The following is a 24451-nucleotide window of genomic DNA, read 5'->3' as shown; positions in this document are numbered from 1 at the left end:
CCAATCTTGACTTCCCAAAGGGCAGCCACTGACAGACTTCCTGAAGTGTAGTGGGGAGAAACAGAGGGCAGGCATTCGTCTTCCTTGTCCTTTTCTCTTTCTCGAAACAGGATGGCTTCATCGCCTAAAATGTTGGTGCTCTGTGCTCAGCTTCTGAGCTAATGACTACCTGCCTGCTTCATGGGAACCACTCTCTGGCCCACAGTGGCGGGTACCTGGCTGCCATATTGGTACTCATCCGCCCTAACTGCTAGGGAGTGGTAGAAGTTACCTGACCCCAGCTGAAATAATTAGATTCTCTCCAAGGGCTTCAGAAGTAGATTCTTCTTGTGTATCCAAACCTAACAGGCTCAAAAGCTGAGAGGCATGCTCTTTGCCAAGGTGACAGGAGCAGGAAGAGAGATCTGCAGAGACAGAAAATTCAGGTGATCCCCCAAAAGGGGCAGAAGGGACAGTTGTCTGCTTTGTTGCTTCCTGATTTCAGTTCCTTCTTGGCCTCTAGAGCCTGCCTGACGTCTCCATGAGTATAGCAGGCAAAATAATTCCCCCCCAAAGATATCTAACCCCTAACCCCCAGAACCTATAACTACATTAGGTTACATGGCGGAGGGGAACTAAGGTTGTTAATTGGCTGACTTTAGGAAATTATCTTGGATGATCCTGGTGGAACCAAGGTAATCACCAGGGTTTTGAAAAATGGAAGATGGCAGCATATGGAATAAGACAGAAATGCTATGTTGGTAGCTTCAAAGATGTTAGAAGGGAACAAGCCAAGAAATTTTGGGTAGTATGTAAAAGAAAAGGCAAGGAAATGTTTTTCTCCTAAAGTGTCCAGGAACACAGCCCTGCTGCCACCTTGATTTTAGCCCAGAGAGATCTGCGTCAATTCTGAACTTAGAACTATAAGGTGATATATCTGTGTTGTTATAAGCTACTAGATTTGTGGTCATGTGTTAGATAGCAATAGAAAATAAGGCAAAGTAATCCCTAAATGAAGATTGCTCGAGCTGGTTTCTGTTACCTACAACAACTGGATGGCTTGGATCTTTTACTCTTGGTTTTGGAATAATTATTCTGTGCCTCACAAGGCAATTTCTTTTCTAAATAATATTCTTTCACTCATTTATTTAATGGTAAAAATGCGACCATTGTTGAGTAGGATTGTTGTAGGAGGAACCAAAGAGAAGAAGCAACAGGTGCCCTCAAGGAGCATATCTACAGTGGAGTCATGGACATCCACAAAAGCAGAAGAGAAGAAGGGGCTGGGAGGGAGGTCTGGATAGTGCAGAAGTGCTGAGGAGGGCTGTGGCTTTCAAAGAAGTTTCTGGAAGGGGGAAATCTGATTTGGACCTTAGAAGAAGGAAGGATTTGCTGCAGGCTCAGCGGAGAATCAAAAGCAGCCACATCAGGGTCCTAAGTTGAGGGGTAGCAGGAGCAGAGACCTGGAGGAGGCCTCAGCAGGTATGAAGGGCAATGAAGATGGGGCAGATGAGCCATTGCCAAATTATGAAGCATCATTAATGCCAAGATAAGAAAGCTGACTTTTCTCAGAGGGCAACCGTGAGCTATAGACGGCTTTTGTACAGGGGAATGGCTGGTTTAGGGTTGTGCTTTGGAAGGGGGAATCTGGTTTTACTTTCCAAATGTTAAACAATCTTTGAGCTTCAAGCAATGTGTGTCTCCTGGGCCTACAGAGTCCCAGATATGAACCCCAACATGGAGGAGGCCGACTCCAGGTGCCTTAGGGAACTGGTGTTATTATGGAGTTTGTGGGCCTCTAGCAGCTCCCTCTACACCTAGGATACAGCCAGACTCGCCCAGGGCTGTGCTGCTATCTGACATGTGGGCCACAGCTCTATGAGCAACTCCTCCTCAATTCCAGGTCTCAGCTCCTAGGTCTCCCCTCATACAGACCTTCCCTAACCCCTGTCACTCCTTGTCATTCTCTCCCAAACCAACAAACCACAGGTCGGGGAATGCACACACTGGTGGCAATGAGGCTGTTGAGTCAGGACCATGTCCCTGTCCCTGGCACATTTTAGGCCAGTTGAAGGTTAAGTACAAGCAGGCCCTTTGGAGTAGAAGCCAAGGCCGGCCTCCCTAAGCCCAGACCTGCAGGGCTCCACATCCATTTTCTCATGGCAATCTAGGATGTGTGGACTAGAATATTCAGGAACGAAAGGTTTCGTTGATGTGCCTTCCTACTGTGCTCACAGTGAGGGCTCCCAGAATGCCAGCACCTCAGGCAGCTGCCCTGGCCTTGAACCAAGGGCCACTGCATGCTGGAAGACCAGCCACCAGAAGTCACCCCTACTCTGCTAGTGATGAAATAGGGCTGACCGTGAAGACTCCATGGTCAGCTCTCCCCACATGGGACTGGAGAGGGAGGGGTCTGCATCTGCTCAGGTGTTGTGGAGAAGTAGGGCAAGTGGGTGGGAGGAGCAGCCTGGGATAGACATCCAGGGCCCCTCTGGCATCTGAGCCTCTATGGGAGAGCTCCTGACAGGGCTAATTTGTGTGCCTGCCAGATTCACATGGTGAAGTACTAAACCCAGCACCTCAGAAGGTGACTTTAGTAGAGATACAGACTTTAATCCCTAGTACCGGATTCTGTATTAGAGTTCTCTGGGATAAAAGGAACAATGAGATAGCTGAGGTGATAGATAGTTTGTGGGAGGCCGACATAGCATGTGGCCAGTGTTTGCTTCCCCTCCTGATCGGTGTGGCACTGTCATCACCTTGAGATCTGGTTGCTTAAGTAACCAAAGACGGTAGTCCCGATCTTGAGGGTAGAGAAATCACAAATGTGTCTCTGTGCATGGATGTGCCTTCCTACAGCTAGCCCGTGGGTGGAGCTACGCTCACCTATTCCTTTGTGATATTACCCCTTGCTCTGTTTGGGATAGAATGTTCCATGAAAATGCCTTTTGTGTGTCCCTTCTCTTACTCTCCCTTGGGTGTGGCCTTCCTAGATGTTAGTCAGCCTGCTGACAGCAGACATCATGAAGCTAGACTTAGCCCCTTGAAACGACCCCTTGCTTCATTTGAATGGCTTCTCAATAAAAGGGCTCAGCACACGCTCGCTTGCTCTCTCTTTCTGTGGTCCCCTAAGGGCAGAGGAGCCATCACAGCACCCCCAAAGAAAAAAGTATCTATGTCTCTTATGTGGTTATTTCATGCAGCCCAGTTCCCCTGGAGTGACGGGGTATGTTTTAGTCACGGGCAACGCGGCAGGTGGCGTTCCTGGGAGGGCAGGTTTGAGTGTTTAAGTCGCAGGGAACGCGACAATAGTTGATAGATGAGGAGGAATTGGCTCATGTGATTATGGAGGCTGTCTCAGGCTATCTAAGCTGGAGACCAGGAAGCTCCTGGCATAGTCCCTGTCTGAAGGCCACAGGCTTAGGACCGGAAGAGCTGATGTTTCAGGTCAAGTCTGAAGGCGAGAGAAAAAAGCAGTGTTTTAGGTTGGTAGCCATCAGGCAGGAGGAATCCCTCTTCCCCACAGCAGAGTTGATCTTTTTATTCTATTCAGTCTTTCAGCTGACTGGATAAACCCACCTCTGTTGGGGAGGGCAATCTGCTTTCCCCAGTCTAGGAGCCAAATGTCAATGTCATCCAGAGACAGCCTGAATAATGTCTGACCGGATATCTGGGCTTGGTCAAATTGACACAATGAATCATCTGAGTCCACCCCTTGTCAGCCTGGCACCTGCACACTGCTCCTTATTCTTCTAATCCAATTTGGCTTAAGTGACAGGCTTATAAGGAGAGGGGACACTCACAGACATGCATGTGAAGAGGCAGCAGGAAGGGGGCCACCTGCAAGCCAAGGAGAGGCATCTGAGGAACGTGCCCTGCCAGGACCTTGATCTTAGACTTCAGCCTCCAAAACTAAGAGGAAAAAAAAAAAAAATCCTGTTGTTCAGGCCGCCTTGTCAGTGGTATCTGGGTTCCAGCAGCTCCAGGAGACCCTGTCCCCTGAGGAGACTGGGGGCTCCTTCACTCTTCCCTGGCTGCCCTCTTTCCTTGGTCTGCAGCAGATCCCGTGCCTCCAGGGCTTGCCTTGCCTTTTCCTCTTTGATCCTGGAAAGTCAAGGGAGAGGCCTTGCTTGTGTTTTTAGGTGGGACTGAGAGGGTGGGATTCCGAGAGCTTGGTCTTCTTCATTAACTCCCCTTTCAGGGTAAGGTTCTAGAAATCTACTCTCAAGCCAGCGTTCCCAGCCTGGGAGGTGTCTCTGCAAAGGGCACCCTGGCCTGTCTTGGGAGCAGCGCCGAGGAAGGCGGTCTTGGCACACACCCTTGCAAGTGCCTTTGCCCTGGGTGTGCATCGTGCTGTGGCGGTCCCCTCTGGGCACACTGCCTCCTCATCAGCCCATCCTCCTTCACCACCCCTGCTGAGGAAGGAAGGATGGGCACTCTGAGAAAGGAGGTTGTCCATGTGTGGCTGCTATATTTACATTCCTGCTAGCAGTTTTCCTGACACACACTCTTCAGAAGGAAGCTGAGAAAGTGAGTGGCAGTTTCTTCGTGTCCAACAGTTTCTTGAATCGAGTCCAGAAAAGGAAGTATTCAAAGAAGCTTCTCTGGCACTTTCACAGCTGGTCAGCAGGAAACCCAAGTAAAGATGGGGCCCCTTCCTGCCCTGTCAAGGTGGTCCCGGGCTGACAGAGCAAAGCTCCTCACCATTGCTCCATCTGGGAGCCTCAATTGTGTGCTTGGGCCAGCCCTGCCCCATGTCTGGCCTTCTGGGGCCACAGCAGACTGTTGGCCCCTGGGGACTTACACTGGGGATGGAGAGTCACACAGCCATTATCCTAGGAGGACCAACGAGTGCACAGTGCCTTGGAGAGGGGCTCAGTCTGGGAGCAGCCAACACTTTCAGTTGGTGCTGGCCCATTATCCTGGAAGGAGGTTCTGTGGTCCCCAGCCCTGGTATGGGGGTCGCCTTTGCCATGAGTGAAGCACCCTTCCCTCAGGACACAACCACCGTGCCATGCTGTTTCTTCCACTTTCTCCTGTTCTTTCTGATGGTGTTCACATGTAGGTCCCTCCCAGCTGACATCATGTTCTTAGGACAGGGAAATGTGTCGCCCAGAGTTGACATGAGCTGGTGCTCAGGTGCCATTGTCGATTTCACATGGTAGAAGATGATATGTCTAAGGACAGCCTCCAGTAAGGCCCCTGCCAAGGAGGTCCAGGGGCAATTATAACCTTGAGTAGAGTTAGAGATGGAAAGAGACCAGGTTTGTAGGATTTGAAGTTTGGTTAAGGTCTCGTTCTGGTTTCCTGCCACTCCATTGCAGATGTGGAAAACCACTCCTGGTCCTCGGGTAGAAATGGGTCTTAGGAAATGAGCCCAAGGCATCCCAAAGGATGTCTCTGCCTCAGGGCAGTGGCCCTTAGAGTCAGCAAAGCTGGGTGATGGTGCAAAAGAGAAACACGCATTTCTCAGTGGCTTAAATGACACAGGCTTATTTCTTGTTCCTACTACATATCTGGGTGAGTGGTTGGGTGGCCATGGTGGTGTCTACTGATTGTGGCCTATTAGGCACCCACGCTGGTGGGAGAGGGCTTCAGCTTGAGGGTTCCCTCTATGTGGGTCACTGCACCCAGGCTCCCCATGCCTCTGTCTGGAGGTGATTGTTAGATCAAGACACAAGAAAAGACCAGGTTGGGTCTACCAGAGATCCCAGCACCTCCACTCACGTGTCACTAGCCAAAGTGAAGCACACCCACCTTCCCAGTCAGCAGGCTGTTGCCATGGTCCGAGGATTCAGGAGAGGTGGAACAGCATATCTGTGAACAGCCCTAAGATGACAGATTGGCCATAGAGGGAAAATGGCTGGTGGGGAGAAGTCAGGATAGAGCTGGGTCTTCCCTGCCCCAGGGCTGAATCCATGCAGGCACCCGCAGGGTGGGCCTTGGAGAGCTGGGCTCAGGACCTTCTGTCACCCAAGAAGCCTTCCCCTTCCCTCAACTTTCTCAGTTGATGAGTCAGCCAGGCCTGGTAGTTCTACCCGGATCTCAGTCTTGCCTGGGAAACAACAGCCGCAGGCTGGGGCTGAAATGCCATTAGGAACCAAAGGTTTCTTGGTCTCTTTTTATTTTTTTAACTTTCAGGGCGGCGGGGAGGAGAGAAGGAAAATGAGATAGGAATAGAATTTTAAAAAAATAAGATAGATGCCATCTGTCTAATTCACTGGGCCCAAGGGTAGCCCAGTATTTCTAGGGAAGAGGAGTTTCCTCTGACTCTCCCAGAAACATCTAGAATGTTCCCACATCCTCTCCTGACTCTTTCTTATCCAAATCTCCAGGCAGTGGACCGTTCCTGGGAAACAGAAGTACCTACCAGTCATCTACATGTTGGTACCTCAGTTTACCCATTAGTAAAGCTTAAGCTGCATATGTGATGAGGACAAAGGGCAAATGCACCCCTAGATCTTGGCTCATGTGCCTCAGTTACCTCCTCAACAGTGGGCATCACTAGAGCTGGGGTGCATTCACATAGCTCGTCAGGGCCACATTCCTGAGCCCCACCCTGTAAGCAGCCAGTAAAAATAGGCCCTTTTTTGTTCCAGCAAGCCAGCCTGACCTTCCTGTGGGAGCTGTGTCTCCCTTTCCAATTGGTGGCCCCAATAAAGGTTTTTCCTTAGTTTTTGTGCTCATAAGACTCAATTTCACTTCTGTGTGGTAGAGTCTAAAGTTCCCAGGTCTCACACCACGTCTGCCCCTTTTTTACATCCTGGAGGCTTGAGGACTCCATTCACACTGAAGCTCTGGGTGATTTTTGGAAGACAGGGGCTCTGTTGTCATGATCTTGTCCTCTAGTTCCCTGCTACTCCCATCTTCCTGAAACCTTCTGGAAAGGGCTGCATAGGCCAAACCAGTGAGGGGCAACCCAGGGGCTGGTGGGGGTTGCAAGCAGATGGTTTTAGGCCTGGGAACATTCTGACATAGGCGATGATTTTGTCCAAGTGCCTTTGAAGGAATCAGGCTCAACACTCTTAGTTGTTGAGGTGGGGTCTATGAACGAACGAATTCAGAAGTGTCCTGACCTGGCCCTGGGAACACAGCAGAGCCCTTCAGAAATGAGGTGAGGCCTGTAAAAAGGGTCTCCAGATGTGGGTCACTCTGGGGACCAGGCCAAGCTGCTCAAGCTGCAGCCTAGTGGGCCTATAGGCATTGAGGTTGTTGTAGGGGGTGGGAGGGCCATCGTGAGGCCTGGGGGAGAAGAGGGCCTGTGGAGATGGGGCTCCCCAAGGCCCGTGGTAAGGCTGAAACCTGGGGGGTGGGGGAGGGTTTGGGACCAGGGGACTTCCAGGCCCCGAGGACATGGACACACTCTGATTACGGGGGTTGCTGCCTGTCGACGGGCTGCTGAAGAGGTTGGAGGATGTGCGGTCACTGGCAGAGCAGCTGCTGCCACTGAGGCGGCCGTTGTGGGTGCTGGGACCCTCTCTGGGTTGCAGGAGTGTGGTCAGCCTGGGGGACTTCAGGCCCATCAGGGGCTTGGAGGAGGCGTAGAGGTGGCGGAACTCCTCATCAAACAGCTCTACTGCCTGGCCCGTGAACTTGGAGAGGATGTTCCGGTGGACGTGTCCACAGAGCCAGGAGAAGCTGGAGGACAAGAGGATAGAGGGGGTGAGAAAGTGGGCGCAAGAGGCAGGCCATGTCTGTGAACCATGGGACCTCTCAGGGCAGGAAGGGAGGGTGCACACAAGGCCCCCAACTCCTGAGCAGGCTCACTTCATCCTGGAGGAAACCCTGTTATCTGAACCCTGACTAGCTGTCATTTTCCCCCTTAACAGAGGCAGACACGGAGGCTCAGAGACCAGGACATGTTTGCAGATGAGCAATTATGAGGGCAATCGAGTCCCCAGCTGTAAGGCTCCCTCCTGGTGCTCAGATCAGGGCCCTTACATACTCCCTGGGAAGGCAGAAAGGAGCCGAGTGGCAGCTGAGTCCCAGCTGCCTCCACTCTGTGCTCCGAGGAGTCACTCAGCAGCTGGGGCCTCAGTCTCTTCACCTGTGAGGTGGGACACCTGCCTCTTGCCACCACTCAGGGGTCTGCAAAGAATGACTGCTAGAAGGTGGCTGCTCCTGGAATGGCCAGCTGTGTTTTTGCGATAATCTGAAGTGCTTGTGAGGAGGATCCAGCCCCATTTTCAAGTCAGGATCTGAGAGACGGGACAGGGAGCGTAGGGCACAGCCACAGGAAGCAAATGCAGACAGCCTGGGTTTATGCAAGAAAGTCTTCTAAACCCCATGGGAAGACGCCCTCAAAGACTCGCCCTGGCCCTCCATTTAGAGGACTTGGTATTGTGTTTTGTGATTTTTCTGTTTTAAGCAAATTCTTTTCTATCTCTGATGAAAAACTTCTCTCAGCTCACCCCTACCCAAATCCTTAAAAATCCCGACAGCTCTGCCCGGAGGATCAAACAGGGTTACTGGGTCCCTACTCAGAGAGACCAGGTGCAGGTGGGGAGTGCCAAGGGAAGGACAGAGAGGACTTGGGTAACTAGTGGGGACAGTGCCAGAGCTAAACAGAAAGGGACAACTAAGGATGGGGTCCTCAGCTTCCAGCCCTAGTCTGCCTGTCTTGTACCCAAAGGCCTGGCCCCAGCCCCAGAATCCCTGCTCTGTCAGATAGTGTGGGCCCAAATGTGACCAGGATAATCCTGGGAACAAGAATAAGGTTTTGATTAAACCATTCTCCCCTGCTCAGGAGCCACCCACAGCCCAGGAGAGCTGGGTGCTGATGCTGAGCCAGGAGCCAGGCAGGTGGTAGGGAAGAGGGCAGACCCGGGGACGGTGGGGCTGGGCCGCACAAGAAACCAATCACACCTTGCTGTTCACAACCAGGCCAGGTCAGGCCACATGGCTGGTGGCTCTGCTAAAAAAGCAGGTCCAGAGCATCCCTGGCAACTTCTTAGGCCCCCATGTCTCTGCATGCATGTGGCTCCCATTTCCCCATGCTTATCTGTGACACCCCGGCTACCTCTGTGTGTCCCATTCATTCCCTGCATGCCCATATTTGCTCAGCACATCTGTTTATCACATGCTTTAGCTTTTACCCTCTTTCTTCCTTCTTTCCCTTTCTTTCTTTCTTTCTTTCCACAATCCATGGGGAGAAATATGCTTGATTTTTATTGTACTTAGCATTCACTGAGTCATGATCTTTGGCTCGTGACTCATCCTCTTCATTGGCCTGTTCAAGGCCCATGTTTTATTCATTTATCAATTTTATTAGGTTTTTAAAATAATGTCATCAGTGCCTATGAACCCCCACCTAAATAAAAGCTAGCCTCTTGACCATGACCGGCACCCGCCACATGGGTGTCCCTGCAATCCATTCCTAGGATTCTAAACTTTAAAATATCAGCTTTGGGCTGGGGGTGTAGCTCAGTGGTAGAGCACTTGCCTAGCATGTGTGAGGTCTTGGGTTTAATCCTCAGCTTTGCAAAAAGAAATAGTGTAAAATAAAATAAATCAGCACCATGAACCCTCTGATCATAACTCCCTGACTTTTCTTTTTCCATAATTAAAAGTGATGTATAATATACACTTTTTTTTTCTAAACTGGGGGTTGAACCCAGGGTGCTAACCACTGATCAATGCCCCGAGTCCTTTTTAGTTTTTATTTAGATACAGGATCTTGTTAAGTTGCTTAGGGCCTCACTAAGTTGCTGAAGCTGGCTTTGAACTTGAGATTCTTCAGCCTCAGCCTCCGGGGCTGCTGAGATTACAGACATGCCATCATACAATCCCGGCTATTAATATACTCTTGAAAGTGAGTATTTTTACTTTAGTTCTTTTTAATATGCATCTAATCTTTGGGGATATTTTTCCACTTAAAAGCACCTTGCTAAGGTGTGTTCATATTGTGGCTTGTTGCCACACACGACACTTGGGTTATTTCTGTCGTGAGCAGGGCCGCTGTGAACATTCTCACACGAGCCTTCCACCATGAGTGTGGCCACGTTTCCCTCAGTGTTTATCTAGGAGTGGATCATAAAGGGCGAAGATTCAGCTTTGGGAGAAAATGCCAGACTCTCCAAAGTCATTGTCCCCACTTGCCATCCTATGAGCAACGTGTCTAAGATCCCGGGAATCCAACGGTTGGTATTGTCAGTCTTTTTGTTTTTGTGTTGGTTGGAAAAGTATAAAATGTGACAAGAAGGGAAAAAAAAAAAAAAAAAAAAAAAAACCCCAAACCTCTGAGAGTTTGAAGGAGGAGAGATGGGGGAGGTCAGTCATCAGCAGCGAGGGCAGAGGACCACGGCCTTTTCACATTCCTGATGTTTGGGGGGACTCCCTATCTTGTGCCACCACAGCCTGCTCACACCCAGAAGCTTCCTCTGCCTCACCCCAGAGCCACTGCGGGTCCAGTGTGACCACCGTGCCTCCCCGGCTTCCACTAGAAAGTGCTCCTCACTCCAGGTCCAGCCATGGACTTCAGCTTTCCTACTCTATTTCATGTTCACAAAATTCTGGACATCGTCCACTAAGTTGATTTCATACCCCACTAATGGACGGTGACACAGTTTGGAAGACTTCATTCCTTAGGCCACACGGGGTGGCAGGAACCCAACCTGCTTTTATTCACTCATTCATTCAACAAAGATTTATGGGCACATGCAACGTGCCAGGCACTGTATTTACTGCACTCGTGCCAGGAACACAACGGAGGCGGAAACAGAGCAGCCCCTCTCTGAACTCATAGGGTTCACAATTTTGGCCAAACAAGCCTGCACTCAAATGATTACAAATTGCCACGAATCTGAAGCCGGTGAGGGCCACAGGACCCTGGATGGGGTGATCAGAGAAGGTCTCTGAGGCACTGATCTGCAAGCTGCCAGGTCAGGTCCTAAAGACGAGGGTTTAGCAGAGAAAAAGTGGCAGAAATGAGCCTCAGCAGAGGCCCTGAGCAGCAAGAGCAAAGGTCTGGGGGTACCAAGGAGCGTGAGGACCTTAGGAGGAGCCGGTGTGGCTCCAACACGGAGGGACAGGAGACAGGCTGCCGAGAGGGAGGCCTGGTAAGGATGGGATTTATAATTTGTTTTCTAAGAACAGCAGCAAGAGTTGAAAGATTTTAAAGATGGGAATGATTTGATCTGGATCTTTCTGTCCCTGGGAGAGAAAACCCATGGGTGGCATTGGGTCCAATTGGAAGTCCATGCCAGTGTCATGCTGTTTCTCATGCCTTTCCTGATGCCTGATTTTGCCTACCTTCCCCTCACTCCATGAGAACTTCTTCATCCTTCAAGGCCCAACTCTAAGCAATACTGTCAGCCTGGGGGGAGAAGGGCGGCCCCCTCTGGCCCGCCCCCGAGCACACGCTTACTCATGCTGACCTCACAGCTCACGTGCCCTCCTCCATGACCACTTCTCCTTGTCTCTTTGGATTTTTAAATTTTATTTTGAGACAGGGTCTTGCTAAATTACTGAGGCTAGCCTTGAACTTGGGACCCTCCACTTCAGCTTCCTGAGTAGCTAACTGGGATTAAAGGTGTGCACTGCACCTGGCTTACATAAACATTTTTGGAGTGTATCTCCTGTGTCAGGTAGCTAAATATTTGCACTTGCTATTTTAGCTGATTCTCACAACAGTCTTATATAGTGTTTCCCATTTTGTTCTGATGAGGAAAACAGCCCAGAAAGAGAAAATCAGAGAGCAGTTATGAACTAACAAATTCAAATGGTTATTCTCCTAGGGGAAAACATGATATATGATACTCTGTTTGGCTTTGTTCAGAGGTGAAAACAGTTACCAACTTTGGGATCAGAGGGTGAAAAGTTTCCCATTCTGACAACTTGAAGATGAACAGAGCTTTTGTCTCCCCGAGGTGCCTAAGGCAGGTTTATCAGGAGGAATACCCCCCACCCAGGCCCGGATCTGATCTCCCTGAAATGATCCTTGGGTCAAAATCTCTCCACCGGCTGAACTCCCTCATTGGTTTTCACTCTGCACACAGATAACAGGCACTTGCTTCTCTGCATTTTCTTTTTATCCCCTTGCATTAGTAGTTTCTCAGTAGCAGTGTTCCCAGGCCTCTCCAGTTCACGGAATGCAGAATGTAGATGGTAGTTTCTGGAGGCACGCAATTGCTCAAAAGTAACAGTCTCATCTTTAATATTGGGGTGTGGTCTTATAAATAAGAGTTTCCGGGGAAATCTTTTTTCTTTTAAATGTATCCAAACTTTGATCTATTGAAAATAGATCATTTTAAAGTGAACTGTTTAGGGGCTGCTGCAGGGAGGGAGCTCAGGTGGCACCTGCTTTGATTTCTTTCCCAAGTTCCAGTCACTCTCAGCTCTTCCAGACATGGGCTCATCCCCTCCTTTCCCTCTGCTGAGGCAAAACCTGAGTTCCAGAGGAGAAAGTGACTAGAAGTGGGGCCTCATCTCTGCAAGAGTTCTTAGTCACCATTCACAATCACCCAAGGGTAGAAATGACCCCAATGTTTATAAGTGGATGAATAGATGAACAAATCGTGGTTCATTCATCAATGGAAGATTGTTCAATAATAAAAAGGAATTAAGTACTGCAATTTGCTCAACTTGAGTGAACCTTGAAAACATCATGTTAAGTGGAAGGAGCCATTCACAAAATACCATGTACTGTATGATTGTATTTTCGTGAAACACCTAGAAAGGTAAACACATGGCAAATGCACATTGGGGAGTGGAGGGTTAGGAAATGACTGTTTAATGGGCATGGGGTTTCTTTTGGGGGTGATGAAAATATTTCAAAACTAGGTGATGGTTGTCCGATGTTTTGAATGTACTAAATGCCATTGAATTGTGTTTTTTGAAGTGGTTATATTTATGTTATATGAATACTAAAGTGAGAGATAATTTCTCCACACAGACTCCTCACTCCAGTTTGGCTTCTGGGATCAGGGACAATTGCCAAAATCTAACAGAAAGTGTGTGAAAATAATAGTGCCATGATGTGAATATGGGTGTGTCCCCCGGAGTTCCGAATTGTTCAGGGCTTGGTCCCAGGGTGGTGTTCTTGGGAGCTGGGGCCTAGGGAGAGGTCCTCAGTCTTTAGGCATGTCCTCAAAAGATATGTAGGGACCCTGCTGTCCCCTCTCTGCTCTGATTTGAGATGTGACCTCTTGCTTCTACACACTCCTGCCATGGTGTGCTGCCCTCACCGGAAGTCAAACAAATGAAGTTGCCTGATCTTAGAATAAACCTCCCAAACTGTGAGCTAAATAAAACTTTTCTCTTTATAAAGTTACTTGCCTCAGAAGCAGGTATTTTGTTGAAGTAACACAAAGCTGACTAATGAAAATGGTATGGAAAATATATATATTTTGTGCTAAGGATTCGGTTTTATGTCTCCCCAAATTCAAATGTTGAAAGCCCTAATCCCCAATGAGGTGGTATTAGGAGGTGAGCCTTTGGAAGGTCATTAGTTATAAGGGTGGAGGCCTCATGAATGGGATTAGTGCCTTATAAAGGAGACCCCAGGGAGCTCCCTTATCCCTTTTGCCATAAGGGGGCAAAGACATGCTTTCACCATAAAGACAGTGAGAAGGCTTGGGCCTATGAACCAGGCCGTAGACCTTCAGAACTGTGTGAAATCAATGTCTGTTGTTCATAAGCCATCCAGTGATGGTATTTTGTTATAGCTGCCCAAATGGATGAAGACACTGTATAAATTTCTGTTTTCAACAGAAAACCAAAGGCGGAAATACTAATATCACAGAAAGTAGGATTTAAGCACAAAGGCATTAATAACCTGAAGAAATATGGTGCACTTCAGATGTAAGCCTTTGTTTCCTTTTTCTCCCTCCCTTTATGCTCCTCCGTCCCTGGCTGGGGATTCTGCAGTTGCCTCCCTGTGGCTGTTGGATGGTGTATCATGCTCTTGCTCTGGCGTAGGAGGGCATGCTGCAGGTCTCCCGATCCCCTGTCCACTCGGGCCTGCTGTGCTGCAAGCCTACTCTGCTCCCACCTTTTCCCGGTGTTGTCTTCCTGCTTTTATTTTATCAGTCGCTGCAGGGCTCACGGTGGAATAAGGGAGATCCCCACTGCGCTCTCTGCCACACTCCGAACCTTCTCAACTCAGTGCTCACAAATGGCCTCAGCTGTTCCTCGCTTCCATGACTGCACCCTCATTGCCTCCCTCCCTGAAACCCACTATCAAATCCCCAGTGCCACCACCAAGGACATTTAGCAGAAGGTACTTTAGGATCTGAAGGCAAGTCTCAAAAGAGGGACCCAAGCAAGGCAGCACTGTGGAATAAGTGGATGGTCAGACATTTGGATACAGGGTCTTGATGTAAGTGGTAAAAACAAACATTTCTCCAGAGATGTGCCAAGGGCCAAGAGCACAAGACTTCAGCATCTTTAGCCTCAGAGATGCAAACCAAGCCCACAAAGAGATATCACTTCACATCGACAGAATGGCTGTAACGACCAGCAACAAGTGTTGCCTAGGATCAGAGAAATTGGAACTCTCAGACATTGCTGGGAGAAATGCAAATGATACAGCCACTTTGGAATAAAAAGCTGACGTTCCCTGAGAGGTTAAACACAGAATCACTCCATCGCCCAGCAATCCCAGGGAGGCACAGACTGAAGAGAGTTAAAAACCTAAGTCGAAGGGAAAAGGAGGAGGGGATGGAGGGGGAAAGTGCTGGGGAGTGATAGAGGCCAAATTATATTGTTGTATTTTGTATTGTGTGCGTGTACAAATATGTAACAACAAATTCCATATTCTGTACAACTATAAGCACCAATTAAAAATGTGGCCAAAAGGGCTGGGGCTGTGGCTCATTGGTGGAGTGCTTCCCTCATACATGGGTTTTGATCCTCAGCACCACATTAAGAAAATAAATAAACAAAATAAAGATATTGTGTCCATGTTTAACTAAAAATTTTTTTTAAATGTGGCAAAAAAACATAAGTTAACAAAAACATTTTATAGGAGTGTTCTTAGCAGAATTGTTCCCAAGAGTGGACAGTACAAATGTCTATCAGTTGATGAATGGCTAAATAAAATGTGGTGTGTCTCCCCAGTGGTGTGAATCTTGAAAACATCGTGTTGAGTGAAAGAAGACCACATATTACATGATTCTATTCATATGAAATGTCCAAATCAGGAAAACCTGTAGAAACAGGAAGTAGATTAATGTTTGCCTAGGGACCCTCTGTGCTGGGGCCATGGGGAGTGGCTGTGAATGGGCAGGGTGTATCCTTTTGGAGTGAGGATAATATTCTTATTTGGGGTGGTTGCCCAACACTGTGCATATTAAGAACTGAATTGTATATTTAAGCAGGTGAACTGTTTGGTGTGTGAATTAATAAATCTTAATAAATTTTGTTGTAGTAAAGTAATAAAAATGTAAAGATGAAACAGAGCATGGGCACGCACAATAAAAGCAATTGTAGACACACTGAAGAGATCTGAGAAGGGAAAAAGAGCAATCTATATCCTGTTGCAATATCAGGGGAAACTGAGGCACCTGGCAAGGCTTTTCTACCCTGAATGGATACATATTTTGTGTCTCCCATCCCATCTATGTGATAAGACACCCTGGTTGCTGCTGGTGTGTGTGAGCAGCTAGATGCTGGTCTGTATCTCACCTGGCCCTTGGCACTGCAAAGTCCCAAAGCCTCACCAGGAGGGAACCCAGTGCTCACCTGTAGGATCCAGATAGGACGACTCTCCAGTCTGAGATGAGGAATTTCTCCTGGATTTGGCCAGCAAATTTCCTGCCTGATTTGGCACAGTACACCTCTCCTTCCACACTCCGAATGGCAATGTTCTGTTGGGAGGAAATATCAATGGGCCACTTACGAATTGCACATTTGCAGATATAGACTGACCTGTAGGTTGAATGTGTCCCCCTAATTCTGTGTAGAGACCTAATGCCCAGTGTGATGGTATTAGGAGATGGAGCCATTGGGAAGTGATTAGGTCATGAGGGTGGAGCCCTAACCAAGGGGATTGGTGTCCTTATAAAAGAGATCCCAGAGAGCTCCTTCCTCCTTCTGCAAGTCTCAGAAAGAGTGAGAAGACAGCCCTTTATGAACAAGGCAGTGGTCCCTCACTGAACGCTGACCTCTGGCACCTTCCTGTTGGACTTTCCTGTTTCCAGAACTGTGAGAAATAAATTTCCGCTGTTTATAAGACATCCACTCCATGGTATTCTGTTATAGCAGCATGAACAGACTAAGACAGTCTGGATAGGGAAAAGTCTGGAAGGATGGTCATCAAGATGTAAACATGTGTTCTCTGGTGGGATTAGGGGCTTTTTCACTTTTTTCCTTGGCTGGACTTTCTAAGTTTTCCTCTTTGTCCTGGCATTAGCTGGCAATGAAAAAGGGATGGGGGGGAGGGGCAAAATTCAAACAAGACAGCGGATAAAAAAACAGACAAGGGCCTGACGCCTGTGGAGCCCTCGCCTAGCTCTCCACAGGCCACAAGAAGTCTGTCACTTACTTAGGGGCAAGCCTCCTGACTGGTTTGGTGACATGTGTTCTTGACCGCAAGCTGGGCAGAGGTTCAGCCCAGAGCAGTCTAAGGGAGTGGTTTTGTGAAGTTCCCAGTGGATCCTGTATGGTCCAGAGAGGGTGTGACCTCTACCCAAATCCTGGCCCTACTTGTCCTTGGCCTCCCCAGCAGCCCCTGCTGCCCGGCCCTAGGTGGAACCCCTCAGAAGCCTGAAACAAATGAAAAAGCAGGTGAAGCGTGGGGCTCTGTCTCAGGGTTAAGGCTGGGGAGGTGAAACACTGCCAGATGCCACCAAGGTGGCCAGGCAGGCTCTGAGGGGCACACCCAGGCTCTCTGTGAGGTGGTGGGAGGGGGCACATCCCACTGTCCTGTGGTGAGCAGACGACGGTCAGGTGTGGCCAGTATGCACCACGCAGGCAAGGCTCGCCCTGACGCCCTTGACCTCATTCCGCGGCCAGGTAATGTCAGGCAGCACCGCTGACGGCTGGGGCCTGTGGCACCATCAGCGTGGACAGGAGGGAGGGAGGGAGGAGCCTTCATCCTTGTCTGGGAGGCTCTCCCAGAGGCCAAGCTGCCTGAGCTGAGGGGAGTCATCAAAGGAGTCCCGAGGACCACCCATCCCCTGTCCAGCTGAGCTACTCATGAAGATGCGGGTGGTTTTCCCTATGATCTTGAACTCACTGCCCTCAAGTTTGCGAGGCCAATTAACTCTCACCTCTGGGTTTCTTTCCCTCCTGCCAGAGACGGAAATGGGAGGCTCAGGGAGGTCCAAGAGCCTTGATTTCCTGTTGGGCCCAGGAGTTCTGCACGTGTATCTGCAGGTGCTGAGGTTGCCCTGCCCTGAGAGGCACATCCACTGGGCTCCCTAGCTGGGAGGAGGGGAGGAATACATGGAGAGGGACACTCACCAGGCACGGCTCCCGCTCACTCCAGGCCCAGGCATCCAGGCAGGGGCCAGTGATGGAAATCTCTTCTAGGTCAGATCCTAAGAACACCCTGCAGAATCCTCCTGTCATTTTTTTTTTTTTTCCCCCTCTGTCCCTGCTTTTTGGGAGGCCATGTGTTCCTTATCGCGAGTCACTGGCTAGAGGGAGGCCATCTGATCCATACAGGATCCATACAGGACTTACTGTGCTGAGCCATCGTAGGGGGGTGTTATTATCAAGGCAAAGCCCATTAGATTCTCACTGATACAAAGTCCCCTTAGACTCTCACGGGAACCCCTACCTTGAGGTGACTGTCAGAGACCTGGATCTTGTCACACATCTCCTGGAAGAGCTTCACACCTCCCTGGTCCAAGAGCACACAGACGAACACACCACGCTTGTTGGCTGCCTCTAGAATGTCACAGAAGATCTCCACATCCGTGAACACATCCATCAGGATGGCCAGGACCTGGACCAGGGCAGAGGGCTCAGTTACTAGGGACGTTAGGGCCAGGTGCTGACCAGTCCCAGCCAAATTTACTGAGGCCCCAATCCCTGAGAGGGGCCAGGGGAGAGGGAAGCAGCGGGTAGGAGGGAGGATAAGTGAGCGGGGTTCAAGGAGGGGAAAGAAAGAGCTAGAGTGGAGGTCTCTGTCCCTGTCCTGAGCCCACCTCCCACTGCACTGTCTAGGTCCCCATGCCCATGGGAGTCGGACGGGAGTGCAGAGGGGGACGGGAAGAAGGCTGGAAGGGCAGAGCAGAGGGGCCAGGCACCTCCTGGAGCTGGCTTTCTTCTCAGCCGCCATGGCTGTCTGGACAGGGAGGGAACTGCTCACCCTCCACCGCGTGTCAGAAAAGGAGTTCTAATAAGACCCAAGACCCATTAGAACTCAGCCCTGTTATCATAGGATTAGGTTTGCATACATTTAAGCCTACGGCACCAAAGATGGCCAGGGCCCTCTCTCTGTGCTGAAAGATAAATGCCTCCACTTCAGAGGTACTGACAAAAGAGACAGCCTCCACTCTGATAGCTCAGTAAATCCTTCCAGTTCTGTGCCTGAGAGTCCCTGCTCCTTTGAGACAGCACTGGTATAGAGATGGTTGACTAGAGACGGGGCAGGTTTGGAAATAACTTGGTGTTCTGATTTAAGGATGTTCGGAAATATGGGTGCACAATATCTTGTTGGCTTCCTGTGGGTTTTGGCTTCCAGTTGGATTAATTTGAGGTCAATGACTGGTTTGAACTACTCTTTTTCAGTCCCTGGATGGGAGTGCCACCTGGGAGGGTGTAGCAGGATGGACTGTGCTCTCCCCAAATACAAGTCCACATCCTAACCACCACAATCTGTGGGTGAGACCTTATTTGGGAAAAGGTCTTTGCAGATGTAGTTACATAAAGGATCTCAAGGTGAGATGACCCTGGATTACTCAGCGGGACCTAAGTCCAGTGACAAGCATCCTTGTAAGAGGTACCAGAAGACTGTGTAAAGACAGAGGTGGAGATTGGAGTTGGGCAGACACAGGCCAAGAAATGCCTGGAGCCGCCAGAAACCAGGAGACTGAAGGAACCCTTGAGCCTTTGGAAGGAACACAGCCCAGATGACACCTGACTGTGGACTTCTGACTTTTAGAACTGGGAGAGAATGAATTTCTCTTGTTGTAAACCAGCAAACATGTGCCAGTTTGCTCTGGTAGCCCCAGGAAATTAACACAGATGGGTAATAAAGCAGAATAGAGATGTAGGAGGGATTAGGAAACTTTGACTTCAGTCTTGGAACTTCTGGAAACCAGCTGAATGACTACATAAGTCACTTGACCTCTCTGGGTCTCAGTTTCTTTACCTAAAAAACACTATTCAAGAATGGAGTTTTAGCTCTCATGCAATGTGGGTCTAACTATAAAGATAAAAGCTCCACACTCAAGTAAACCTGGTTATTTTTACATGTTGTTAAATATGACTATCATTTTTTATATGCATTGTTCATAAGAAAGCATAGACAATGTTAGATAATAACACTGTGCAAGACTGTGGTCTTAACACACGTTATGGAAGAGGGTTAAAAGGACTGTTAATTCCTCTGTGGGCATAAACAAAAGGGATGAGGGGTAGGCAGGGCTGGATCTCCCAATCAGAGGGACCAGCACAGGCAGGTGAGGCTGGCTGAGAAGGAGAAACAAGGGAGACTTTTGTATAACACCTTGCTGACAGGAAGAAGCTTTGGAAGCAGAGCCTGGTAGGCCAGCTCCAGGAGTCCACAGCTTCTGAGAGATGGGCCCAGGCAGGGGGTTGCTAGACTGATGGGGCAGAACCTTCCCTAGCCAAATAGCTGGACGATGGTAGACAACCCCCAGACTTCAGTCCAGAACTTGTGCCCCATTATTCTGCTCCAGGTCTTCAAGAAGAGTTCTGATGTCTGTCTACATTAGGTACAGCCTGAGGGAGGGAAAATGAAGGAGGAATAATCCAGAAAAAAAAAAATTCCAGTTTCCAAGTTCTCTGCCAGACAATATGATTCTATGTTGTCTCCACTCCAAATTCTCCAATGGCCTTAGGCTTGCCTAATAAACTTCCCAGGTTTATTGGTCTCAGGATCCCTTCCTTCTTCTCTTAAGACTCATCGACAATCTCAAAGAGCTTTTACTTATGTGGATTAAAGCTATCAATACTTAGCATATCAGAATCTAAAACTAAGAAATTTTGAATAGTTTGATTAATTATTTTAAGATATCAATAAGCGACCTATTACATATTAACATAAAATGACAGGCTTAATGAAAAGAACTGGCTCTAAGATGGGTGCAGTAGCACACACCTGTAATCCCAGCAGCTCTGGAGGCTGAGGCAGAAAGATTGTGGGTTCAAAGTCAGCCTCGGCAACTTAGTGAGACCCTAAGCAACTCAATGAGATCCTGTTTATAAATAAAATATAAAAAAGGCCTGGGGATGTGGCTCAGTGGTTAATCACCCTGGGTTCAATCCCCAGTACCAAAAATAAAACAGAAAGAAGAACTAGCTCTAAAAATACGGTGAGAAGAGTGACCTTGTTTCACTTGTTTCACATTTTCACGTGCTATGATGGAGCTGGGGATGGAACCCAAGGCCTCATGCAGACTGAGCACGTGCTCTACCATGGATCTGCTCTGGGTTTACATTTTGCTGATTTCTGTGATGTCTGCCTTCACCAAGGAGTGTGGCTTCTTCTGCCTCCTGCATCAGTCCGCTAGATACCTGGTCTGGGTGGAAGTCTACGAAGATGATCCAGCTTCCCCTGGGTAAGCGGTGAGTAAGGAGAGGCTGATCCTCAGGGAACCTGTGGAGGGCCTCCGCCTCCTACAGGGACTGGTGACCACCCTAGGGAGCTGCTGTTCACACCTTTTGGCTCAACACAGAAGGCACAGCACTGCTGCCCCACCTTCCTTGTCCCCACTGCTCACCCCTCCTCGGGGTCCCACATCCCCAAGCTCGGGTCCTACCAGGGTCCAATGGTGTCTGCCCACATTCAGGACACATGAGACTTTTCAGATACCCGGATGTTTGCATTTGACCCTCCCCAGGACTGGACTTCCTTTCCTCTCCTTCTCTGCCTGGCCAACTCTTACTCAGCTTCAGCGACTCAGCTCTGAGGCCGCCTTTTTGGGAAGCCTGCCTTAGTCACCTTCTACCCACTTCCAGGCACTGAGGGCTGCCCAGGCCTGGGGCAGCTTTCCGAAATGTCGTCCGATCCTCTCCGCGCAAGGGGCAAGCGGACGGCAGAAGCTCCCCAAGGACAAGTGACCTCTCCTGTCCCACTCTGCCATCCTGCGCTTTGTGGAGTAAAGGGATAGGAAAGAAGGTGGCTCCTGCTTCTTGGGGAGTGGGAACTGCTCCAGAAAGTCTGGCTCCTCAGCTTGTCCCCTCTTTCCTCCTCTCCAGGGGGATGAGGCCACAGGGGAGGGAGAGTTCAACCCACCTTTCCTCCCTCTCTCCTCCTTCTACTTCTGCAGACAGCTGTGACCTGGCACCAACCCAACCTGCTGCCACAGCTCTGGGAACAGGCCATCCCCAAACCCTCGCATGTGTGAGTGTGAGTGTGTGCGTGTGCATGTGTGTGTGTGAGAAAGCATGTGAGTGTGTACGAGTCTATGTGTGTGTGTGTGTGTGTGTGTGTGTGTGACAGCAATATCACAAACAGCTTCAAGGCCTTAGGGGCCCAAGACAACAGGGAGTAGTGGGGACTGTGTGGCAAAGAGGACCCAAGAGGTGACCACAGCTCAGCACCCTATCTGCCAGGGGGAGCTAGAGATTCTTATTAGGTGAAATCTGCAGGTTTTAGTGTTGTCCTAAATTCGTAACAGGCTGAGTTGTTCAAAGGGACATGAACAGAGCCCAGGGCCACAGAGGTGGAGGGGTGCCTTGCCAGCTGGGCAGTAGGAGGTGAGGGGCTCTGGCAGGGGCTGTGTCTCTCAGGCCCTGACTGGCCTCTTTCCAGGACTCTTGCTCTGCAGTGCTGCTGTGATGGAGGGTCTCCCTGCGACTCTGGTCTCATCCCCAGAAGGGCACTGGACATCTGGCTCCCAAGGCCTGTTCCCAAGTGTGTGAGCCCTGGGCTTGAGAGACACACTTGGGAACAGGGCTTGGGAGCCAGAAGGGACCTCTGTCTAGCATGCAGGCTGAGTGCCAGGAGTCCATGGGACTTGAAAGAGGTGGCGCCGGTGGCCCCAGGCAGCCCAGGCTCCTGGCTGCCTGCCCAGACCTGTCTGTCAGTCTGATGCCTCTGTGTCACAGAAACATGAAACACGCTCCAGAGCAGCCCAGTCACACGGAGCCACTCTGCCCGTTGCTACCTTCCAGAATCTCCGCTCTCCTCCCTTTCTGCATATAGCCTCCCCACCTTGGTGGCCTTCTCTAGAACCTCGAGATTCTAGACAGTATTAACCCTGGGAGGGGATTCAGTCATGAGACTGGGACCCTAGTAAAAAATAAGCTAAAATATCAGCATGTATTTTTAAGAGTTTTTTTTTTTTTTACTATAACAAAATAAATCATTTTAGTTACAAAAAGAAAAATAAGCCTTTTTCTTTTTAAAGTAATGGGGATTGAACCCCAAGGGCTCTGCCACTGAGCTACACGCCCTACCCTTTTCATTTGGGGTTTTCAGACAGGATCTCCCTATATGGCCCAGGCCAGCCTCAAACTTGCAATCCTCTTGCTTCAGCCTCCCAAGTAGCTAGGATTCCAAATGTATCAACACACTTGGCAAAAATCAGTCTCTACAGATGATGAATCTGTCAATCTTTACAGATGTCAGAATTCCTTCCTTAAAGTTCGTTCTTACTTCTGCCGCTCTGCAGCTTCTGGAGGGAGGAGAGGAGATCCATAGCCCTATGCTAAATAGTGCACCTGGGTAGGGTGAGGCCCCAGATGGCAAGTCCTTCCACGTATTCCCCTGCTGACAGAAGTACAGGGCTCTGGAGAGCTCCTGGCCTGGCCTGACTGGGCCGATGCATGCTCTGTGTTAAGGACTTCCTCTTCTAAAGTCTATATTGATGAAAATATCAATATCCAGGGAGGGAGAAACTTTCCCTGCTGTGGGCCCCATCTTCTGCCTTGCCGCTGGCTTGGTTCAGGTGCCATAGCAGCACCTGTGGGCAGGCAGGTCTAAGCAGGGTCTGAAAGGACCAGGGGCAAGGGTGTGCCTCAATGGAGAGGTCTCCCTCATTAGAGTGGGCTCCTAACCCAGCCTGGGGAATTCAGAACAGTCTTCCCCAAGAAGGAGTAGCGTCAGGGACGGTGAGGGGTGCCCAGGCAGAGGGATGGCACGCAAAGACCTGAAGGCAGAGCTTGGTGGGTGAAGAATCCACAGGGCCCACGGGGTTGAGTGGGAGGAGGTGACGGGGGCTGTGAGTCCCGAGAAGGACTTTGCTCCTCCCATCGTTGCAGACAGAGCTACAGATGGCACCAAACAGGGAAGGGGCCAAGTTAGACTCGCAGGGAAAGGGAAAGGGAAAGGCTCTGCTGCAGCATGGAGACTGGGTGGTTTGGGAACCAGATGGAAGAGCAGGGCCAGGGAGGAAGTGACTGCAAGAGTCCCAGTGATGCCTCTTGGAGGCTTGTGCCCAGACTGTGACAGGTGACATTGGTAGGTCAGTGATCCACAGCCAGGCAGAGTGCAATGTCCCCAACTCCATTCTAAACCCCAATTACCTGGATTCTGTCCCTGAGAGCAAGACACATCCCCTCTCCCTGCTCTACGTGCCATGGCCAAGGGGACACAGGACCCCCCATCACTACCTGGTTGGTCCGGGTGATGCAGCGGCGTACGAGGTCTCTGATGTTGTTGTGCTTGTCCATCTGGAAGTACACAGTGGCACTGGACTTTTCCTTCAGGTAGGGCTTCTCAGCTGAGGCCCAGGTATGCAGCAGGTCTGCCTCGCTGCCCTCTGAGGCCACAGGGAAGTAGGTTCCTGATGGCAGGGAACAGGAGTCGAGTCCCTTGGGGCCGGCTTCAGCCCCTCCTGCAAGATCCGGGGCACAGGGGGGCTCCTTGGCCTGGGTCTGGATGTACTGGGTTTCCACAGAGGACAGGAAGTCCACTTCACCTTCCTGACTGAGCGCTCGCCAATAGGCCTCAGGACCCCCATCCAAGAGGGCATCTGTGGCCAGCCGCACACTCTCGTTGTCACTGAAGTCAGCCCTGGCTGGTCGGACCCACTGGCTCTTGACATCTTCTAGACGTTTCCGGATCTTGCCCACATGCCTTGACCGACTCATGCTCCCCGTCCCTCAGTTGTGGAGGGAGAGGCAGACACTGGAGCTCTTCCAGACGTGGGGAGCACGGAGCACACGGAGGAGTGGGGCTCCCGACTCTCCTGGAGACCACCTGCTTCCTGGGCTGGGTGCAGGGTACCTGCCACCCCTCCTCTGGCTCAGAGAAGTGACTTACCTCTGTCCCTGAACAGTGCTTCTCAGGGATCCTCACCTGCAGCTGAGGGATTGGCTTATCTCCGAGGGCCACCGCCCAGCCCGCAGGCCCGAGGGCTGGCTCAGTCTCCACCTTGGCACAGTCAGCCAT

At 50.1% G+C, this 24451-nt stretch overlaps 1 protein-coding gene across 1 annotated transcript; it reads right to left on the bottom strand.

The window, feature by feature from the left end:
- Positions 1 to 7082: 7082 nt before the first annotated feature.
- Positions 7083 to 24150, bottom strand: Fam83a (family with sequence similarity 83 member A). The gene is made up of 4 exons (XM_076836311.2): positions 23671 to 24150; positions 17702 to 17869; positions 15661 to 15785; positions 7083 to 7617 (listed from the first exon to the last, which is right to left on the bottom strand). Exons 1-4 carry the CDS (start codon positions 24148 to 24150, stop codon positions 7083 to 7085), a joined length of 1308 nt encoding a protein of 435 aa, XP_076692426.2.
- Positions 24151 to 24451: the final 301 nt, after the last annotated feature.

The sequence above is a fragment of the Callospermophilus lateralis genome, chromosome 16 (assembly GCF_048772815.1).
Source record: "Callospermophilus lateralis isolate mCalLat2 chromosome 16, mCalLat2.hap1, whole genome shotgun sequence".
Lineage (NCBI taxonomy): Eukaryota > Metazoa > Chordata > Mammalia > Rodentia > Sciuridae > Callospermophilus > Callospermophilus lateralis.
The sequence above is the reverse complement of the archived record's forward strand: the minus strand, read 5'-3'. Positions and strand labels throughout refer to the sequence as shown.

Coding starts and splice junctions, on each gene's coding strand:
- Fam83a (XM_076836311.2), bottom strand. CDS start 24,150: ATGAGTCGGTCAAGGCATGTGGGCAAGATCCGGAAACGTCTAGAAGAT. Junction 15,786..17,701: donor TCTCTGACAGTCACCTCAAG/GTAGGGGTTCCC, acceptor TCCTCCCAACAG/AACATTGCCATTCGGAGTGT. Junction 7,618..15,660: donor GTCCTATCTGGATCCTACAG/GTGAGCACTGGG, acceptor CTTGTCCTCCAG/CTTCTCCTGGCTCTGTGGAC.